At 38.5% G+C, this 19799-nt stretch overlaps 1 protein-coding gene across 1 annotated transcript in view; it reads right to left on the minus strand.

The window, feature by feature from the left end:
- The window catches only part of LOC146559939 (1-phosphatidylinositol 4,5-bisphosphate phosphodiesterase eta-1-like), a 57201-nt gene extending 48616 nt beyond the window's left edge, over positions 1–8585 (minus strand). The window contains exon 1 of the mRNA XM_085243673.1: positions 8093–8585. Coding sequence (XP_085099799.1) covers positions 8093–8135 — 43 coding nt within the window. The 5' untranslated portion in view covers positions 8136–8585. The remainder of the gene's footprint in view (positions 1–8092) is intronic.
- Positions 8586–19799: the final 11214 nt, after the last annotated feature.

A 19799-nucleotide genomic window follows, 5' to 3' on the forward strand; every position in this document is an offset into this window, starting at 1 on the left:
CTCTCTAAAAATACACATTTCCACCTTTCGGTTGGTCATCTGTTCACCACTCCCGCTCTTCCCATCCACCTCTCTCTGATGTTCGCAGGTCTTTCAGAACATGTGCAGCTGTGTGACTGTGGCTGCCAACATGCTACTCTGACGCACAGATTTGTATTGTTGTGCTGTTTATGGAGTGATTATGAAGAGCATGGGAGGAGGATAGTGCAGATTTCTGTCTCTGTATCGGCAGGGTTCATTAAGGTCAACTAGCGGGATGCAGGGATAAGAATGATGACATAACATTCATGATAATGCATTACCAAAAGTAAGATTTAATGGGCTGGCATGTGGGAGGAGTGTGTGTGGGGATGTGAGTACAACAGGAAAACTCAGAGATGGCACATCTGTCTATCTTGCACTAAATGCTCTGCTATTATACACAAGCCCCCTCCTGGGGGTAAAGTCCTCTTCTCTCATTAAAATTTATTTGATCAGGCGATGAAAGATGCCATTTGTTAAGAGTAACATAATGCTGTAAAAAAGGACTCTATAATGTCATTTAATTAATGTGCTCATGTGTTGTTTTTCATACCCTAAATTGGTGTTAAAATCAAACTCAATAAGCTATAGAATAGCTCGAGGATATGAATGGCTGCAGTCAGGGATAGCTTGGGTCTTTCAGGCTATACTAAAGTACAGCTTTTTTCTCTCTCTCTCTTTTTACCCTTGAGCAGAGGAGTCTTGGACTGATGCGTCTCTTTTCTAGCACTTACAGTTTGTTCAGAACAGCTGCACTTAAGACAAGAAGAGCATGCTGTGATGAAGAGAGGCCAGATGCAAAAAATGCTCAAATACAGAGATAATAGGATTCGTTATTGGTCACTGTCTCCTTGAAGATTGGACAAAAAAGCTTGAGAAAGGAATTCATACCATGCTTAATGTCACACCTCCGCATGCATGAACTATAGCTGTTTGGAGATGAAATGCTAGTTGTTAATTTATCATTAGAAACACAACTTTGGAAATGTAGTGAGGAGAGCTGCTTCAGACACTGTTCAAAAAACAGTCAGAAGATTCATTCTAGCCACAAGTTTAACAGATCAAAGCTGAATGGGATCATCTGTGCCTGCAATCATGAAGGGCTGAGGAGGAGAGGAGGTACAGCGAGGAGCTCTTTAAGTACAAGAAAGTCATGCTGTCCTTTACTGCTTGCTGACTGTCCTGTGTCTGTGTACAGCACCACTGGCACTAATGCAGTTGTGAACGTTACACTGTGGTCATTGCAGAAGGGGATCCTGTGGTTCTTTCTGCTCGTGTTTCTGCTGAGGCTGCAAAACCTCTGTTGGGAAGAACCAATGTACCAATGCTTGGACTACTTTGACAAGGAGAAGGGCTTCCAGCCGAATCCTAAAGTCCAAGAGACCATGGTGGATCTCCATGGTGACCATGTCTGCTCGCCAAGTTTTCAGAGCCAGTTGGTTGCAACAGTTAATTAATAATTCAAATTCACTTTTTGTTACATGTTAATATAATTTTAAAGTAAAGTTGTTTTTTAAAGGCGCATTGTGTTAACTGAATATATTTACTTTTTTCCACTACAACCAAATATTTAATCTTTCTTTGACACAAGTCAGTGAAAAGAAAGAGTTTTGAAGTCCCTTTCCAAAATTGTAAAACTGCATTGTACAGAAGTTGAAATCAGATTGAAATGTAACATATAAATAAATATATATGTGAGGCGAGGAGTTTCCCTTTGATGGATCCAAATCTCAAGAAAGGTGAAAGTCCTCATGCCAGTTTTCAGTGTTTCACAGAATATTATTTCTGGAGGTATTTTTTCTTATTCCTTGTATGCAATTTTCTTTATGCTGTATGTAATATAATATTATATAGGATTTTTATTTGGAATATAACATCCACAAGAACCAGTCTGTGTTTCTAAGATTAGATAATCAGGCAGATTGGGGTTTTTTCTTCATATCACTGCAACAGAATAGATCAAAGATGATAAACCCCAAATTAAACTTCATATAATCCCATCACATCTTCTTCTTACATATATTCATGCGTTATATCATCCAGTCTCCATCCTGTTTCGCTGTTCCTCTCAGGACATTCAACAGCTTATGAAATTAAATTAGTGAGGCGCACAGCTCTGTGACAGATGACGACTTCTGGAAATCAGGCCATAGCATGGTGGGATGAATGCCCCCAGCTCATTTGTGACACTGCTGTTTCTAATGCCTTGGCAAATTCCAAATTCCATCACCTGCTCCATCAGTAAGCTTCCCAACAATGTGATTACTGGGTGAACATAATTTCTAGGATAACAAATCCTGATGTGGCGTTTAATTGATTCACTTTGTCTTGTTGCATGTTTCTGTTCATAGTGATGGTGGCCTGGAGCCATTCCGAGTATGTATGAGGTGGAAAGCAGGTAAATAGCCTGAATCTGTTTGTCAGTCAATGCTAAAACAGAGAGGCAGACCCTCACATTCCTAGCTGTGGGACAGCTGGAGTATAATCCACCTGATGTGTGATTGAAAAGACACACAGGGGAAACCTGTATGAATGCAGAGACAACATGCGGACCACATGCAGGAAACGCTAATTAAAGAACTGCAAAGCTGCACAGCCATGACACATTTTCTGATGTTCCTGTTTTAAATCAAAACAGTCATTTGCTAATATATGCAAGTAAATATTCGAGCTTTGCCATTTCTATTCCTGCATACACGGAATTTTAAAATGCACAATATGAAAAACTGATTAATAAATGTGAAATCATCATAACTATATTCTCAGGGAAAAAATAACTATGTAATAACAGTTTGATCCACAATGTCAGCATAAAAAAACTCCATTGTATTTTTAAAAGTACTGAAATCTACAGCGAACTCATTGTCATCTTCAAGAAACCCTTTTGAGATTGTTTGAGCTTTGTGACACTGTGAGGTGGAAGCATCTAGCAGAAGATGGGTACACTGTCTTCATAAAGGGAGGGACATGGTCAACAAGAATACTCAGTTGGTACTAAGGAGTCTAAAGAATAGCCTCCTTATTATGACATCATGACCAGCAGACGGACCCATTAATACAAGGCAGGATGGATCCATGCTTTCACAAGTCTAAACAGAGTTCAAACAAACCTCAACAAAAAAAATTTTGCCTTCTAAAAGCAGACATATGGCTGTTTTATGATCTACTGCCCCCCGCTGTTGTTTAGCAGTGTTGCATTGTGCAATTTCATACTAACACTAATATTAATATCGCTAAGGTTAAGGTTAGGTTGCGCTTCAGAAACTAAAACTACTTACTCCTTGTTAAGATATGAAAAGAAAATATTTTATCCTACAGTGGAAAAATAACTGAGGTGTAAGTTTTGAATATAGGTGCAAACCAGTCTAAACCGACTATCCTGCATCACCACGGGAGTGGTAGCATGGATTTATGATACATAATTACGGCACGTAATTTTCTTGTGAAAGGAGTAAAAACAGAAAAAGCCACAGAATTATAATCCTAATCTAAAAACTAAGTCATAATTAACATAATTCTGAGATAATAACCTCTTGTGTGGTGCCTGTACTGGCTAGTTCTGTAATCATCACAATGCGGCAGCTTGAACTAGACTGCATCAGTCCCAAACTTTTGAGCAGAATGAACAATTAGCCACGTTAATATCTGCGTTGATTTGAACACTTTGTTTTGTGTTTTACTTAAGAGTGTTTTACTTAAGAATAAACAGTGAATGAACTGTATTAGAAGTGTCAAACATACTGCCCATGAGTCAGAACATGCAGCAAAACTGCAGTGAAGTCAATAAAAATCATATTTTGCTATTAATTCAGGCTCTGTTTCACTGAATTGTTGCATTTGTGTCTTTTTTCTGGCTGTAGGCTTGAATGTGTACATGAATAGTTGTCTCTTTGTCTTAGCCCTGCAATAGACACCATGTCCAGGGTGTACCTGACCTTTTACCCATGACAGCTGAGATAGACTCCAGTCCCATTGCAACTATGAATTGGATAAGCAGAAGAAGACTAATGCAAGGATGCAAGATATGTGACATTGTGAAGAATTTCTTATCGCTAGTAAAAGAACAGATTGTGCAGAATTTAACCAAATAAAATGTAAGAGCCTGCATACAAATTTCTTAATTTATTTTTCAATTCTCCCACTCCAGTCTCACAAGTTTGCAGCAGAAGCTCAAATTAGTTTAAAAAAAGAGTCTGCACGCAGACAAATGTCTCTCAGCCCCAGAGTCAATCACAAACACCTGGTATACAAAAAAACAGATCACCATTGGAAGGGCATTAAATTCATGGAGGGTTTTGATTCATTAGTTTCAACCCAAAGATCCAAAGGTAGAAAAATCACAATTGAAAAAACAATCAAAAAAGTCACACCCATAAATGAATGAATGAATGAATGAATGAATGAATGAATGAATAGCTTAATTTGTTAGTCTATATCGTATTATGCCCAGGCTCAACAAGGCTACACAACAATGTTATGATATGAATATTGCTAAAACATTACTAGTTTTCCATTTCCACACTTTATTTCTGTGTCAGTGCTAAACAATCAAATAATATTCATGTATCTGAGATCCGTGTGTCGGTGTCGGTCCTGCCTCATAACAACGTTTGTCTGAAATTAGACAGGATTGCTCTGTTGGAGGTAAAGGGGGAAATATTTCTTTGTGTATATTAAACTCTCTTTTCTTTATTAATTTATTCACTATAATAAACATATTATTAATTTTGTGTTTGCTGTAAGCCAAATTTAGGTTACCTGCGTTGGCTTGCTAATGAGAGTTTTTAAAAGCATTAGTTAACTTCCTGGCTAATGATAACTAAATGCTCAGTGAGCCAAATGAGCAATAACGATGCTCCTGAATCATCATTATAATGATGCAGAAGCAACACCAATATGGTGATTTCAGATTGTACGACTCCAAATCTGATATTATTATGCAACTTTACTCTGACTGTCAGTGCCTGAGATTGTGGCTATAGTAATAATAGTAATAATAATGGATTGCATTTATAGAGCGCTTTTCGAGAACCTCAAAGCGCTTTACAATTCCATTATTCATTCACTCTCATATTCACACACTGGTGGAGGCAGCTACAGTTGTAGCCACAGCTGCCCTGGGGCAGACTGACAGAAGCGAGGCTGCGATATCGCACCATCGGCCCCTCTGGCCATCACCAGTAGGTGGTGGGTGAAGTGTCTTGCCCAAGGACACAACGACCGAGACTGTCCAAACTGGGGCTCGAACCGGCAACCTTCTGATTACAAGACGAACTGCCAACTCTTGAGCCACGATTGCAATGTATAGTATGGCTGGCTGCATTTTCTAATAAAACAGCCCACACTAATGTTAAAATTCTGGGCATGTATTTATGTTTACATTTCCTGCCTATATATAGGTTGTTAATGGCACTAAAACGAATCGACTTGTCACAAATAAATGGCTGCCAAGATAATAATCTGCTGTACTAATCATTTGTATAACTCCAGTGCTTTATATTTGACAGCAACATGGTGCCAATAGGTTTTAACTAGGATCTGGATTGTACTTTCAAATAAAATTCCTTTTAAAACAAAGTCATTACACAAAAGTTCTAGGGTAGAGTTAAGAACACTTGGTAAGGCTTCTTGTTAGCAACATAAAAGAATACACACTCACTCTTATGTCGCAGTCACTTACTCCACCTAATTAAGAGCTCTTAGGGCAATGCTCACACTGCCAGTGCTACAAATGGGTTTCCAGGTTCCCTCGGGTGCAGTGTGGAGCAACTCCGGAATAAAAATAAACACACGACAACTGCGGCATGATAATGCATTTGCCAAAGCTGATACAGGGGGTCCCCGAGCGGAGGAGGAGTGACTTCAAAGGCGGGAACTGAACCCTGCATGTGTGTCAATGCGCTTTTTATGTATACATTTGGTGTACGATTGTTGGCTGTTCGTGCAGTGATTGAGCTTCTTCTTTCTTCTTCCCAATGCCAGGAAGGATGATTAAGATGTGGTATCTCTAGCAGAGCCAGACTGCCATAAAAACCTGTGTGATCTCAACAGTTTCCCAAAAAATATTTGAGAGAAGATATGATTGCCTGCCTTCTGCTTCTTATCAGGGAGGCCGAAAAGTGTTGAATAAAAGCAAACTGGACCTCTGGGTAGCTCATTAAAGGATGAAGGGATGAAAGGAAATTAAATAAAAGCCTGTATTTATGGATAATTTCCTTTCTATTTCCCACTTAAAACGCTAATACGGTGTGGTAAATGCGTTGCCTGGCTGCAGATTCATGCTGACAATTACCAAAAGAACCCCAGTAGGTTTAAGGAGTTGGATTTTTTTTAAATCCAAGGCAAGAACAGATGTGATGTGCCAGTTGCTATGTCAGCACACAGGCTGATAAATTAACCCAGCAGCAATTAAATTTTACTTCATATAAATAAAAAAAGAAGATCCTTTTGGAGAAAGAAGAAAAGGAAAGAACATTACTAATAAACAGGAAACTGATTATTGCTAAACTGAATACACTGGAAGCACCTATGCAGTGGAACAGCTAAAGAGACATGGGTCCTTTTTCCAGCAGTACCGTGTTTCAGTATCATATTATATATACTTTATACCTTATTGAAAAATTGCCTATTTAAAATTGGACGAGATTGGTGGTATCATATTTATTTCATTTCTGTCAGAAGAGAAGAGAAGAGAAGAGAAGAGAAGAGAAGAGAAGAGAAGAGAAGAGAAGAGAAGAGAAGAGAAGAGAAGAGAAGAGAAGAGAAGAGAAGAGAAATACTTTTGGAGAACAGAGAAGATCTAAAGGACTGGGAGAGTTTCTTCCTGGTGTCTGCTTGCTGTTTCTGCCCCGAAGCTACAAAAAAGGAAGAGGCAGAAACAAAGATGACGGTAGAGAGAAGACAGGGGGAACGTGCTGTGATTCATCATCATCATCAGTGCAGGAGAGACACATGAGGAAAAACACATTTTACATGGAAAAGCCATTTCCTCCATGTGGAGGAGATTAGTATCTATACATGCTCCTCCATACCTTCCTCTTCCTTTCATTTTTTGTTCAGTTTCTCTCACAGCAAGAGCAGATTGTCCATGAAGCACAAGAGTTGTTCAAAACGAATAAAGCGCTAGTGTCATGTCCAAGGTTGGCAGGGCCCTCCCTCTAAAACCCCAAAATGAGAAAGAAAAACACACAAACCCTGGCACTGCAAGGGGTGGTGGCGGGGGCTGAAAGCTTGACGTATTCTGCTTTTAAGTGCCAAGGATTCTCCATATTTTCAACATCATAAAAGGGCTGCTGTAATAGCCCGGGGACTGTTAGGGCTTCAATTTGACCATCAAGACTCAATTCACAGCTCTGCCACATTGTATGGCGCTTAACATCCCCTGCCTGATTTTCAAAATGATCCTATTTCTCTTGATGCCACCGACAATCAAGCCCACCTCTTTTACTGAGCTATGGCATGTGGTAATGCTATGTGGTGTGTCAGTTTCTGAGACATGTTCTCACCAAGGATTGTACTGACAGAACTTGTGAACATCGCAGATATGGTTAGATTTCTGTAACAGTGCAGAAGATCCAGATCTTACAGGATGCAGATCTATATGGACTGAGGGCAGAGTTATCCAATCGAGAAATTAAGGGGGTTTTCTGCCCCCTAGTGACACGTACAAAGGGGCATTTTCAGCACCAGGGACAGTTTCCCGCTGCTGCTCCTCATCAACATTTCTCATATAAGCTGACATAAACGCTCAGCAGTTTACAAATTAAAATTAAAATATTGCCCCGAGTGTAATGAATTCTTTCTGTATTTGAAACGCCAATAAACATCAGCCTAAATACTGCCTAATGAATCCCTCATGCAAATGACAACGCGATTAGGTTCCTTATTCCAGCGTTTGTAGCAGAGTGGGTGATGATAATTCCCCACAACAAGCGCAGTGGAGATATTACGCTCCAGCCTTCTTGCGATGTAGGCTGGTGCGCACGCAAAGGAATGTGTGCACCGCACTGTCTTCTGTGAGACAGATATACCAAATAACCACAATGTCCAAGTGCTGAAAATGATCACTTACCCCTCTCCAAACTAAGATTTCTGCAAACTTCAAGCTCTGCCATTTAGGACTGAAGTTGTTGGTCTCACAAAATCCCTCCATGCGCTTCGGGCATCATTTTATTCCCTAGTTGTGGCGGTTTGAAATGCCAAGATGCCATCAAAAAGTATCCGATTAGTCCATTTCTCCATGATGACTAGACTGTTCACAATAAGCGCGTCATAATCATAAAGTGACACTTGTTTTAAGAATCCAAAAAACAAGCCCCAGAAGCAAACTGCTCCTCAGTACCTGCCTCCCTGTACTGTCTGCAGAGTGGATTCACAAATCACCAAAGCTCACATCCACAGCCTGTGCGCGCACATCCTCTCCTCTCACCAGGCGCAACACAGGAGCAAAACGATAAGCCGATTTCTCACACGCTCGATGGGTTTGGCGGAGAGTGGATGTTAATGAGCGAGAGCTCAAGACGGGCGTGGAATGAATGAACGTGAATGATAGCGCACAGCGCGTTGGCTTTAGCCACTCGAGTTGGTCATTTGGACATTTTCGCCAGTTTTTGGTTGTTGTTTTTTTGCGTGGATCAGCTGCTTGACGACAGTTTAAATTCCTCACCAAAATCAGCTCGTGCAACATCCGTTTGTTTTGTTACAAGCATATTTTTTTAGTCAGTGATTGATTGTAGTCTTAAACGATAAAAACAACAACAACAAATACGGCACAATTGCGCAGCGATGCCAGCGCTATGACCCACTTTACATTGCCTGTCTCTTTCCATGCTTACTCCAAGACACAACAGGAAGCAGGCTTCGTGAAATAATAGGAATGCAATAAACACATTGGGACATATTGGTTCCCCAGAGAGAGCGACAGAGGCAGAGCAAGTCCCGTGTAAACATTAATGAATAGGTAGGTTTTTTTTAGCGTTTAAATTGCGTGTGAGCGTTTTTATGTGTGTGTCCAGCCGGGCGCGTATCATCCCAGTAGAGTCATTTCCCTAATGAAAGTTTACTCAGTCTGAATCTCATAGATTAGTTTCGTCCACTGGTCCTCGTTAAAGCCATTTCATTTAGGACTGCGAGAGACAATTTCGGAATGACCGAGCAGACACACAGACGCGCAGTGTTCAAACACTGGGAGCCAGAGGCAGAGGTTACCAAATCGATTAGTGCTGTCTGAAGAAACAAAAATGCATGTCTGAACACGTGTCGCCCTCAGTTTAGTGTTGCATGACTGTATGTTGTCCATTATCATCCTGGGTATTAGAAGGTAATTGGTGACTCTGATTTAAACACAAACATCTCTTCATCCACACTTGCCTGATCAGAGACAGTTAATGGGCCCAGCCCAAAACACCTGGCAGTGTCTAGTTTATATATCATGATCAGACAAAAAACAAAATCAGCCAACTTGATAATTCACAAGGCTGCAAGCAACTTGGAAGAAGCAAAAGAGGCAGAGTGAAGAAGTGAAAAGGGAAATAAATATGCTCTGACAGTAAAGGACAAACATGTCAAGGACATTAATGGAAACATAGAAACTCCAGAAATGATGCAGCAGATATTTCATACAGCTTGTTTGATTTTTCTTCCTTTTTCACCTCTTAAAATGACACAACAGCTTAGACAACAGTTAAAAGATTAGTATCTTTTCTTTCTTTTTTTTTAAATTGGTTAGCACTCACTGAAAATGCATCCTCATTTTGTGCTCAGCAGGCTACACTTTTTTCATTTTCCCAACATTAATAGCTCCCAGATTCTAAAAGAAAAGGCAACTTCATCCTCAGAGAAATTATATATACAAATTATAAATACATGGCCAGAAATTGTCTGAAATTTCATACACATGGTGATTTCTAAGCATAACAGATGGGAAAACAAGTAATTGTGTTTTCTCTCTGTGTCAGTCAGCTCAGTCCATCATCCACAGAAGAGCACTGAAGCAGTCATGCTTGTTTTCTACTACAGTTCACTGACAAGAAACGGTACAGCCAAAGCATAGCACACAGTCTACCGAAGTAGGATGGAGAGTCGGGAGGCAGTTTGTCAAGGTGAGGCTGTAAATGGTTTGTCGGCTGTAGGTGTGTCAAACTCAGAAGCAAACCAACCCATCAGAGATTTTTCATGGATTTTTCTGACAGAGCTGTCAGTGCAGAGATCAAGATCAAACTGATGCAACTGCATGTCTGGATTTAGTTCAGATTAAGAAAAACTGTAAGGAAAAACCGACTTAGATTATATCTAACGTAAACAGTAAAGTCTCTCAACATTTCAGATGATGTGTATTACAAAAAAGAAAAGTATGGCATTTCCAAAGAAGCTGTAGTGTTAATAAAAAATAAAATGCAGTGATGTCCAAATAATTTCAACCCCCTTTACTTGAAAATACTATTAATGTAATATATAAATGTTGAAAACTGACTGTTTTGTCATTTTGAATGTGATGACAGGGGTATTTTTAACATCACTGTGTTTCAGCACCTCTTCTTTTAACAAAAAGCTGTAAATGCTTGGGTGGTGAGGAGATGAACTGTTGGAGTTTTAAAAGCAATGCATTTCAGCAGTAATTTTTTCAGTAGTCAATTTTTTTGTCATTTTACAGCAATATGACAAAATTTGGGTGGGTGTCAGGTCTGGACTGGAGGCAGATCAGTTTAGAACCTAGATTCTTTCACTACAATGCCATGCTGTTGTTTGAATGATATAGTTTGATATAACAAAGGTAACAGAAGAAAGAAAGAAAGAAAGAAAGAAAGAAAGAAAGAAAGAAAGAAAGAAAGAAAGAAAGAAAGAAAGAAAGAAAGAAAGAAAGAAAGAAAGAAAGAAAGAAAGAAAGAAAGCAATGCTCCAAAACCTGTATATATTGTCCGGCATGATGGTACCTTCACGACAGATAAGGGGTACCCATGCTAAAGATACCAGTGCACTCTCGTTCAGTCAAGCAGGTATTAGCTGCTAATAATCTGGATCGGTCTTCTTCGCTGTAGCCTCTATGATTTCCAAAAATAATTTCAATGCATCAAAGAACAGAATACGTTTTCAACTCTGGATGTTGCACATATAAGGTCTGAGTGGCAGTTTTAATTGTGGAGGGAGGAATGAACTGTGTTCTCTGGCAATCACTTCCCAAGTCCATGCACATGCCGAGTGCCCAAATGTCACAAATATTCCATCTATTTTTTTCCATATTGCTTCTTATACAGACATTTGCTTTGGTGACACTGTGTCCAGATATTTTTATCCCCAAATATCTTCCATTTTGCTTACGTTGACCATAAAAAAATAAAAATAAAAAATAAAAACATTTTAAAAAATCTGTAATTCTTGAATTTTCTTGCATTTTATCCCATGCAAAGTTTCAGAATGGTGACTCCCTGCCTACTTTTATTTGAAAAAAGTCTAGATTCTCTATGAATTCTAGACCTCTCCCCTCTGTACTCTTACAAATTAACCTAATCAGTAGTCAAATTATTCAAATTATTATTTTATGATCCCTTGTTGCCATTGTCCCAACATCTTCGAAAAATGTTACTGTCATCAAAAATATATGTTTTAAAAACACAAGCAGTTACAACATATCAGTCAGTTTCAACATTTGATATGTTGTCTCTGTGATCATTCCAATTATGTATATTATTAAATGGTTTGAAAATCATTGCTTTGGTAACAGCTTCATAAACACATTACCTTGTACTGATGGAAATGTGAGAAACAGATAAGAGATATCTTGTTTTAACTTCACAGGTACTCTTTTCCATGGTGAGAAATTCATGGAAGGCAAAGAGATGCTTTTCATCAATAAAAGAAAGAAAGCAATAAAAGAAAGTCCAATAACCTGCCAACACAAACATCTATGAACAGTTTTTCCATGTATGTTATGCACTGAGTCAGTTGCTTGCAGCTGTCTTTTTTTACACAATAATAGGGAGGTTTTGTTGTATTGGCTTTGCAGTCTGATTCTAGTCTGATATTACTTGAAGCACTTTTTTTGGCAATGCATCTCCCTCTAGTGTCCATTCTCAAGACATGCAGGTGTCAGAATATTGTGTATGTTTCTATTTGATATTTACCGTGAAAAATGCTATTGTCTGCCAAGAAGTGCCGTCGGTACTGCGGCTCTCCTTTCCTGTTCACCACCCAGGAGCTCATTTTGAGAAGAGGAGAAGAAACAACTGGATGACCTATGAAGGAGAGGACAATTGGATTATGTTGTCTCAACATGTTTGCAGAAATCTGGATAAATGTAAAAAGTAATATGATGATATATATTATATAATAAAATAAATCTACTGCAGGTCCATAGCTGTGAGCCAAGTCACAAATCTTCAAACAGCAAGTGATTCCATTTTAAAATAAGGCTTATTGAAGGTTTAAAGACTAAATGCTTTCTGGACATGGAGATGTAATTACAATAATGGCAAAAGTCAACATGAAAGTAATCTTTCAGTAGTCCTTTCCTGCTTCTGCAATCAAAGCTTGAATTGAATTAAATTATCCGATTGTTGCTATTTAGACACGACCCAGGCTCCCTGCTGTCTCGCCTGCTCTGCATTCACCAACTAGGTCCCGTTTCTCTAGCCAGCTCTCTTCGTTCAGTTTTTTGTCTCCTTTGATTTTTCCCATCTACTTCTCAACATGTGTTCCCATTTATCTTCTTTCCGTTTCTCTTCTTTTCCCTTTACTTCCTCCAGATTACCTTTCATTCCTACCATTTCCATGGCAGCTCTTAGTGATTTCCCACCTGTTGCTCATCTGTCTTTCTTTGATTTATTGCATCATACTACACACACATACAAACACACACCAAAGGTGTGTAGTTCTGAAAAGGCTTGGAGCCCCTGAGACAGTTATTGCCGTCTGGTTTCAGCTGACCTGAGGAGAGTTGACTGTTGAAACACACAGAGCTCAAGGGTCAAGTGTCTTGAAGGTGAAAGTACTTTCCTGTGATCCTGCAACCACCTTGTTTTAAAACGGACCTGTAATGTGAATGGTGTTTATCATAGACCACATGGACCAAGACTTATGTGTCCTATTAATACGAGATCCGTGTCATTCAAGTCAGAATGTGCATAATCCAAAAATGTCAGTGCCTTGTAGTGTCAGTGGAACAGTTTCAATTTTTTAACTCTTCTTGTAGCAGACAACTGGAATACTACACTTTCAACAATCAGTCAGATCGTACATTTATTGTTTAGGTATGCACTGGTAACTGCTGCTGCGGGAAGTTAACTTTACAAGATATTTAAAGAAAGAAAATTATATGTAATAGAAACAACTGACTTAAGCACAAACCATATGAAAGCACAGATATTCACCTTTTACTTCAGGGTGTGGAGGAAAACAACAAAGAAAGTGTTTCAAGAAGAACAACAAAGGCACAGAAAGGAGTTAAGGAAAGCTTTGATAGCACATATTTCAGCTAATCAGTGCAGCCTAGTGCACTGGTAGTTGGCGGAACACGGCTTTGAATTTGTGTCATTATTCCTGCTCAACAAAAAAGCTTTTTAATTAAAGGAGATGAGACAACTTTTGCATTGCCTTCATGCCAAAAGCACAAAAATCTGAGGCTTCTCTCCAGCTCTGCTCCACCTTATGTCAGCAAAGTCTCTTAGGGGCTCTGAATTCACTGTAGAGCGCAGCCCCTAAGAGACTTACTGCTTAATTATAGAATAATGTTCCTAAATTCTGTTTGTTTTCATAACAGAGTCCAAATTAGAGACAGGAGTTGAGCAGCTGAGGTAGATGATGGGGGATATTGTTTGCACAGCTTTAACGGGATGTCAGGTTGCAATGCAGATAGATTACGAAAAAAAGACAAATCACATGGCAAGAACTCACCACGTTTGCACTTACAAGTCAGCAGACGTTATAAATGCTGTGCAAAGGCGCATAGCAAAATGATATCAACAATGCAATGACCATCTGAACTGACAATTCTTTTAGTAAGTGGTGTTTCTGAGACAGAACCACAAACAGGGTCTTGTCAGTTTGAAGAAAACATAGCACAATTTAGACACTTTCTCACCAGAAGATATTATAAATGAAAACACGAATATTAAATGTAAAGCTACACAGATAGGTACTGAGAAACAATAGCTCAGCACACTGAAAACAGCAGGAAGCAGGATAGCGCACTAGCTCTATATTAACATAAAACTTCTATACCCCACCACCTCAAAAGTTTACTAATTAGTACAGAAATCATCCGTTAATTGTTAAAAACAAACCAAATTAAATGTAAAAATGAGTTGTACAGTGGCTGGGTATATCAAGACTTACCATCATTGGGAGGTATCCAAGAAGCAAACAGTAGGGTTTTTTGTACTAAACAAACAAGACCTTCCCTGTAAATTACTGCATTTGCGGTCTTTGCTCTAAGCTGAGCTAAGCATGTTTATATGCAAAATAATAAGCATCGTTGCATCATCATTCAGCTGTTTGTGCATGTGTGTGGGGGTACTGTCATGCTCATGTCTTGTGAGTTAGTAAAATGAGTCTTATTACTGCATAACTGTAGTACCCTACTTAACCATAGAGTGCAAAAACCTCAGGGGAGTACAGTCCATTCTTTCTTTTCCATTGGGCTACTGACTGGGAGAGAGAGCAGCTTAAAAATAGATATTTCACTGCCAAACTGCCTATTTCAGGTCCTGACAGGAAGTAGGTCAAAGATATCCGCAAGTGAAAAGCTTCATTGTAGTAGCTATTTAAATCATACCAGAGTAAGATTACCTCAAATATATGTGTGCAGCATTTCAATACTTCCACTTGTCCAGTCTTTTTTTTATTTAGAGCCAGCTCCAAATACATTGATGTTTTATGCATGCAGTGCTAATGCAGAGGTTACCTGTAGCATGTTGAAGCCTCTGCTTGTGGATGTGGGTTAAATCTCCAGGGTGAGATCTAATCAGAGTTATTATAGTTTTGTATTTTCTAATCAGTTTTTTCATTTTAATTTCATTTTAACTTTCTGTCTTTAAGTCAGTTTAGTTTCAGTTAATTTCCAGAGCATGTTAACTCATTTCAGCTTAATTTTTGTTTGAAAATGTTTAGCCTTAGTTTACTTTTTGATTCATTTTGAGTGTTAGTTTTAGTATTTTTAATTATTATTGTTTGGAGGGTATATGTCAGAGGCAATGTTTAGGAAAATCAGTACAGTATTACAATAAAAAAAAAGAAAGAACTGTTGAAAGCTGTTGGCTCACAGTCCTAGACACACCAAGAGTCTCAATACACATTCATGAATGCCCCAAATATTAAACCTTCCTCTAAATTCTTATTTTATTTTAGTTCATTAGAGTATTTTTTTTTCTAGTGTTTTCTAACAGTTCCTTGCTATAATGGTAAATTACAGTCATTGCATAACCATTCCTTTTCAAATTTAGCATCAAATGAAGTGGTTTAGATAATCTTGTCTGATAATACTTAAAGTATCCTGCAGTTGTTTAAGGGTTTAGGTGCATCTAAAGGTTTTAGATATATAATCGATTTTTTTGTTTTGTGAGGTAACAGTATAACAGATCAGGAACAACACAAATGGTCACATATTCAGGATGCGGAGCAGTGTGTATGTTGAAATTATAACAAAACCACAGGCCCATGCCATTTTCTGCACCTGCTCTGAGAGTTTACTCCAACATAAAGATTTTTGTTTGTGAGAATATGAAGCAGTTTTAAAGCATTCATTGCATATTTTATTGCCAGTGTGAGACTGGGTTGTAACATAGTTTACAAAATTACCTTTTCATTGATTTTCATTGCTTTTTGCATCAGACTGATTTCTGCGTATAGTACACATGCTGGATTTTCTGTGAAATTGTTGTGCATATGCATGTTTCACAGTGCCTTGCCTCATTGCCTCTCTTTCGGTGCGCTACAGTGTCAACAGAATACAACACTTGCTAATGTCTGCTTGGAAACGGAGTTCACTAACACAACAAATAACTGCATCTCAGTTCAACACAGACTCCAACACAAACTCAGCATGTGGATGAAAACAAAAATTTGTATTGGGCCAGCTACAGTATTAGCCAGGAAGCAAGCTAACATCAACAAGCTAGCTGTTACATGCAGAATCAAGAAATTCATCCAGTTTACTTTTTCCATTCAAATCAAGTGATCTGCAACAGCATTTCTCCAGTGTTTCTGAAGATCTGAAGTTTTTCTTTGGACTGTGGCCTGTATTTACTCATTTTCAATCCAATTCTTGTATCTGACCATTTCAAGAGGAATGAACCTCAAAAGGCTGCTACTCAAGCGGGTGAACCAATGTTGTGTCTACACAAAAGAGACAACTTGGCAAAGAACAAGTTTTAAATTGTGTCTTTTGGTACAAAGATATAATTTAGTCCCCTTTAGTTGAAATTATGAAAAACAACAAACATAATAAAGTTTGACAGTCAAAAATTTACATTTTGGCACCAAAAAGATGATTTCCAAGGAGCTGTTAGCCAGTCAAACATTGAGTTGTCAAACATTTTGACAAAACTGGATGTGGTGAACAAAATAACAAGTGTCATGGCTATAAAACTATATATAGATAAACAATATCTTACGTTTTTTGAAGTTTCATTAGAAATGGTCTCATTGCAATGGTGGCTGTCATGAAGCCATTTGTTACAGGAAAAAACACAGGAAGAAAAGGCCAAAGTTTGACACGAGAACCGGACTGAAAATCAGTGGCAAGAGGTGTTATGGACTAATGAATCAAAATGTAAAAGTTTTTGGTTAAACCTCATCAGTATGGTCAGGAGAAAGGTTCAGCAGTGAGAGTCTGCAGCCATCTGTAAAACACGGTGGAGGCTCTGTCATGGTTTGGATCTCCAGTGGTGTTCGAGATTTTGTCAAAATTGATGGAACTATGGACGCAGTGAAGAGCCATCAGACTTTGATCCATCATGCAATAATCATGCAATACCACCATTTGGAAAGCAACTGACAGGCAACAGCTTGATTTCTCTGTATAATAATGATCCCAAACATACTGTCAGTGCAGTAAAAGAATACCGAAAATGAAAAACACACAATGGAACGCTATCAGTCATGGGCTGTCCTCGCCAAAGCCTAGATCTCAACATTACTGAAGCAGTGTGGGATCATCTTGACAGAGAACAGAACAAAAAGGCTTTGAATGTGCCTCAATAAGCCTGGAAAACTATTCCTGAAGACTATTTAAGAAATTACAATGAAAGCTTCCCTGAGAGAGTTCACCCTGTGTTGGAGAATAAAGGTGGTCAGTTACTAATTTTTATGCTGGTTAGAAATTCTATTTGTGCCATACATACTGTATGTCCACAGATGTTTGCACGTGTTTTAATACATTAGATGTTGTCAGCCATCCCCATGTCTAAATGCTCCTTTAACTCCAGTACATATAGTATTACTCTTCTCCCAGGCTATACAACTAAGTATAATGTCAAGACATCCATAAAAAGCAGGATTTTTGAGGTTGAAAGAAATTAGAATAAAGCTGTAATTTAGACAATCTACCTAATCTAACAGAAATATTCCTTAAAATAAATAAATAAATGAACAAATAATCAAACATGTACAGTACTGCCTAACTGTGGAAGTAAAGGAAGTCGGACATGTAAATAGCACTGATGATTTGGAGGGTTAACATACCTGCTACCTCTTGGTCAGTCGCAGATCTATAGTTGGGTTAATAATGAACATTAGCACAGGAAAGATGAAGGAAGAGGGTTTTATAGTTTTCAGTAACAGTGTGGGTGTCCCCATATCGCAGAGGCAGAAAAAATAGGTTGAGGACACAGAAAATGGATAAAATGTAAGCCAAGAGAATGAGGTTAGTCATTGATATGTTTCTGTATGATCTGGATTAGTGGTTATGAAAAAGTCCTTACGCTAAGCATAATGTCTATAGTGAGACTGAGATTATTTTTTGAGGAATTAAAATATTTGATTTTGGGGACACCCTGAACACAGTATGCACCACCAGTTTATTTGAACGGCAGTGAAACCATGCTTTACATGAATAGTGCTAATGAAAAGCTCCACAGGACTAGAACAAAATAGTTTTGGGGGCAGTGATATTAAAGGGCAAAAAACAGCATCATGTTCCAAGAAAATGGGAGGTTTTTTTTTTCTTGAAGGCCACTTGCAACGTTCTTGAGACATGACTAAAATATGTGCCCTTATATCAGTACACTGAACAATGTCCCCTTCTCATGACTGTGACACAAAGAGCAGCATCTGTTACGCCATACTGACACATTACAAAGAGTTTGCTGCTCAGACACGAATAATGAGACATACAATGATTGTTCTGTTTTATCTCATGAGGCCATCTGTCAGTCATGTTTAGAGTTAGTACAGCTACACTTACACAGAGTACATAGTTTGTCAGATTGCTTTACTCTACCGTATATTATCCTGAAATCTGTAAATAGACGCCATAAAACTGATTCCATGAACACAAGCAGAGGTGTTCTGCTCATACCGAAGACAGATGTGTTACTCTCTAAACACTGACCTTAACTACAACTCCAATGGGAATAAAAGGGATCCTAATAGCACACTACTTGTAAACCCTCCGTGGTCAATGAGTACCTTGCAATTTCTTGTTGAGCAGCTATCAGAACAGAGTAAACAGACTTGGTATGCTGATGGCTAGACAGATAGCTTTATAGTAAAGGGCTGAGTGATCTACTAATCCAGTAATGCGTTATTACAGACTGCACTGGAAGTATGGGGAACAAAAGTCAAAGAATTGGCATTTGAACACTTATGAATACTGTACACTGTAATGTATTGTTTAATACATTATTACAAACTAGAAATGTGTTTGTTTTTTTCAAACAGGTTTAAGTATACGTTTCTAATTTGGGTGTTTATGTCTGTGCATAGAGTTGTGTGGTTCAGTTGGCTGACAAGTGAACTCATTCTTTAAACAACTGTAAGATATTTTAACCAGACCAAGAGGAAGGACAAGGAAGTTATAACATCTAAATTGCCCAGTCAGAGCTGCTTCACGGAGCTTTGACCTGATAAGGATACGGGGCGGAACTTGAGGTTACAGAGGGGTCAGCAGGATAAGTCCAACCACAGACAGGTGATAAATTATAAGAAAAGCCTGGGCACTTCACTCCTACAGTCAGAGGACTTGTGTTGGTGTAGGGGGAATGATTTTGTTCTAAGAGTTCAGGTTATTGCAAATCAATTCAAAATTGTTCTGAATAATCACTTTTAAAATATGTCTACCCAGATGGAAAATGTTTCTGGGAGTATGACAACGTGTCCATCCACAGACCACAAGGGGAAACTGAATGGCTAGATTAGCATAAACACATGGTCGCAATAATAGTTGGAAAAATGTGTATTTTTAGAATCATAAAAAAAAATATGGTATACTTTTACTATACACTTAATATATATATTGAATATATTAATACCAATATCAGAATTTACTGTTATCTTCGAAAATTTTATGATCTCAGTCTCAATTGAATAGTGAAAATCTGTGTGGAGAACTTGTGTGTGTGGTAAGGTTTCCATGCTTTACCATTGAATTGAGTGTTGGGTAAGGGTTAGAAGTCATGCTTATGTCAAGCAAAGCCATCCCTCAACTCCCCCTCCTGATTCTTCCCACTCTCAGGTTAGACTCAGACTAGGGCCACTGTTGCTCAGGTGGAAGAGCAACTCATTTACCAATTGGAAAGCCAGTCTCTGGTTTCTGGCTTCTCCCATCCTATGTCAAAGTATCCTTGGGG

The sequence above is a fragment of the Mchenga conophoros genome, linkage group LG14, assembly GCF_057382185.1.
Source record: "Mchenga conophoros isolate Kocher_MC1m ecotype Shallow Benthic linkage group LG14, M_conophoros_male_GT1.1, whole genome shotgun sequence".
NCBI lineage: Eukaryota > Metazoa > Chordata > Actinopteri > Cichliformes > Cichlidae > Mchenga > Mchenga conophoros.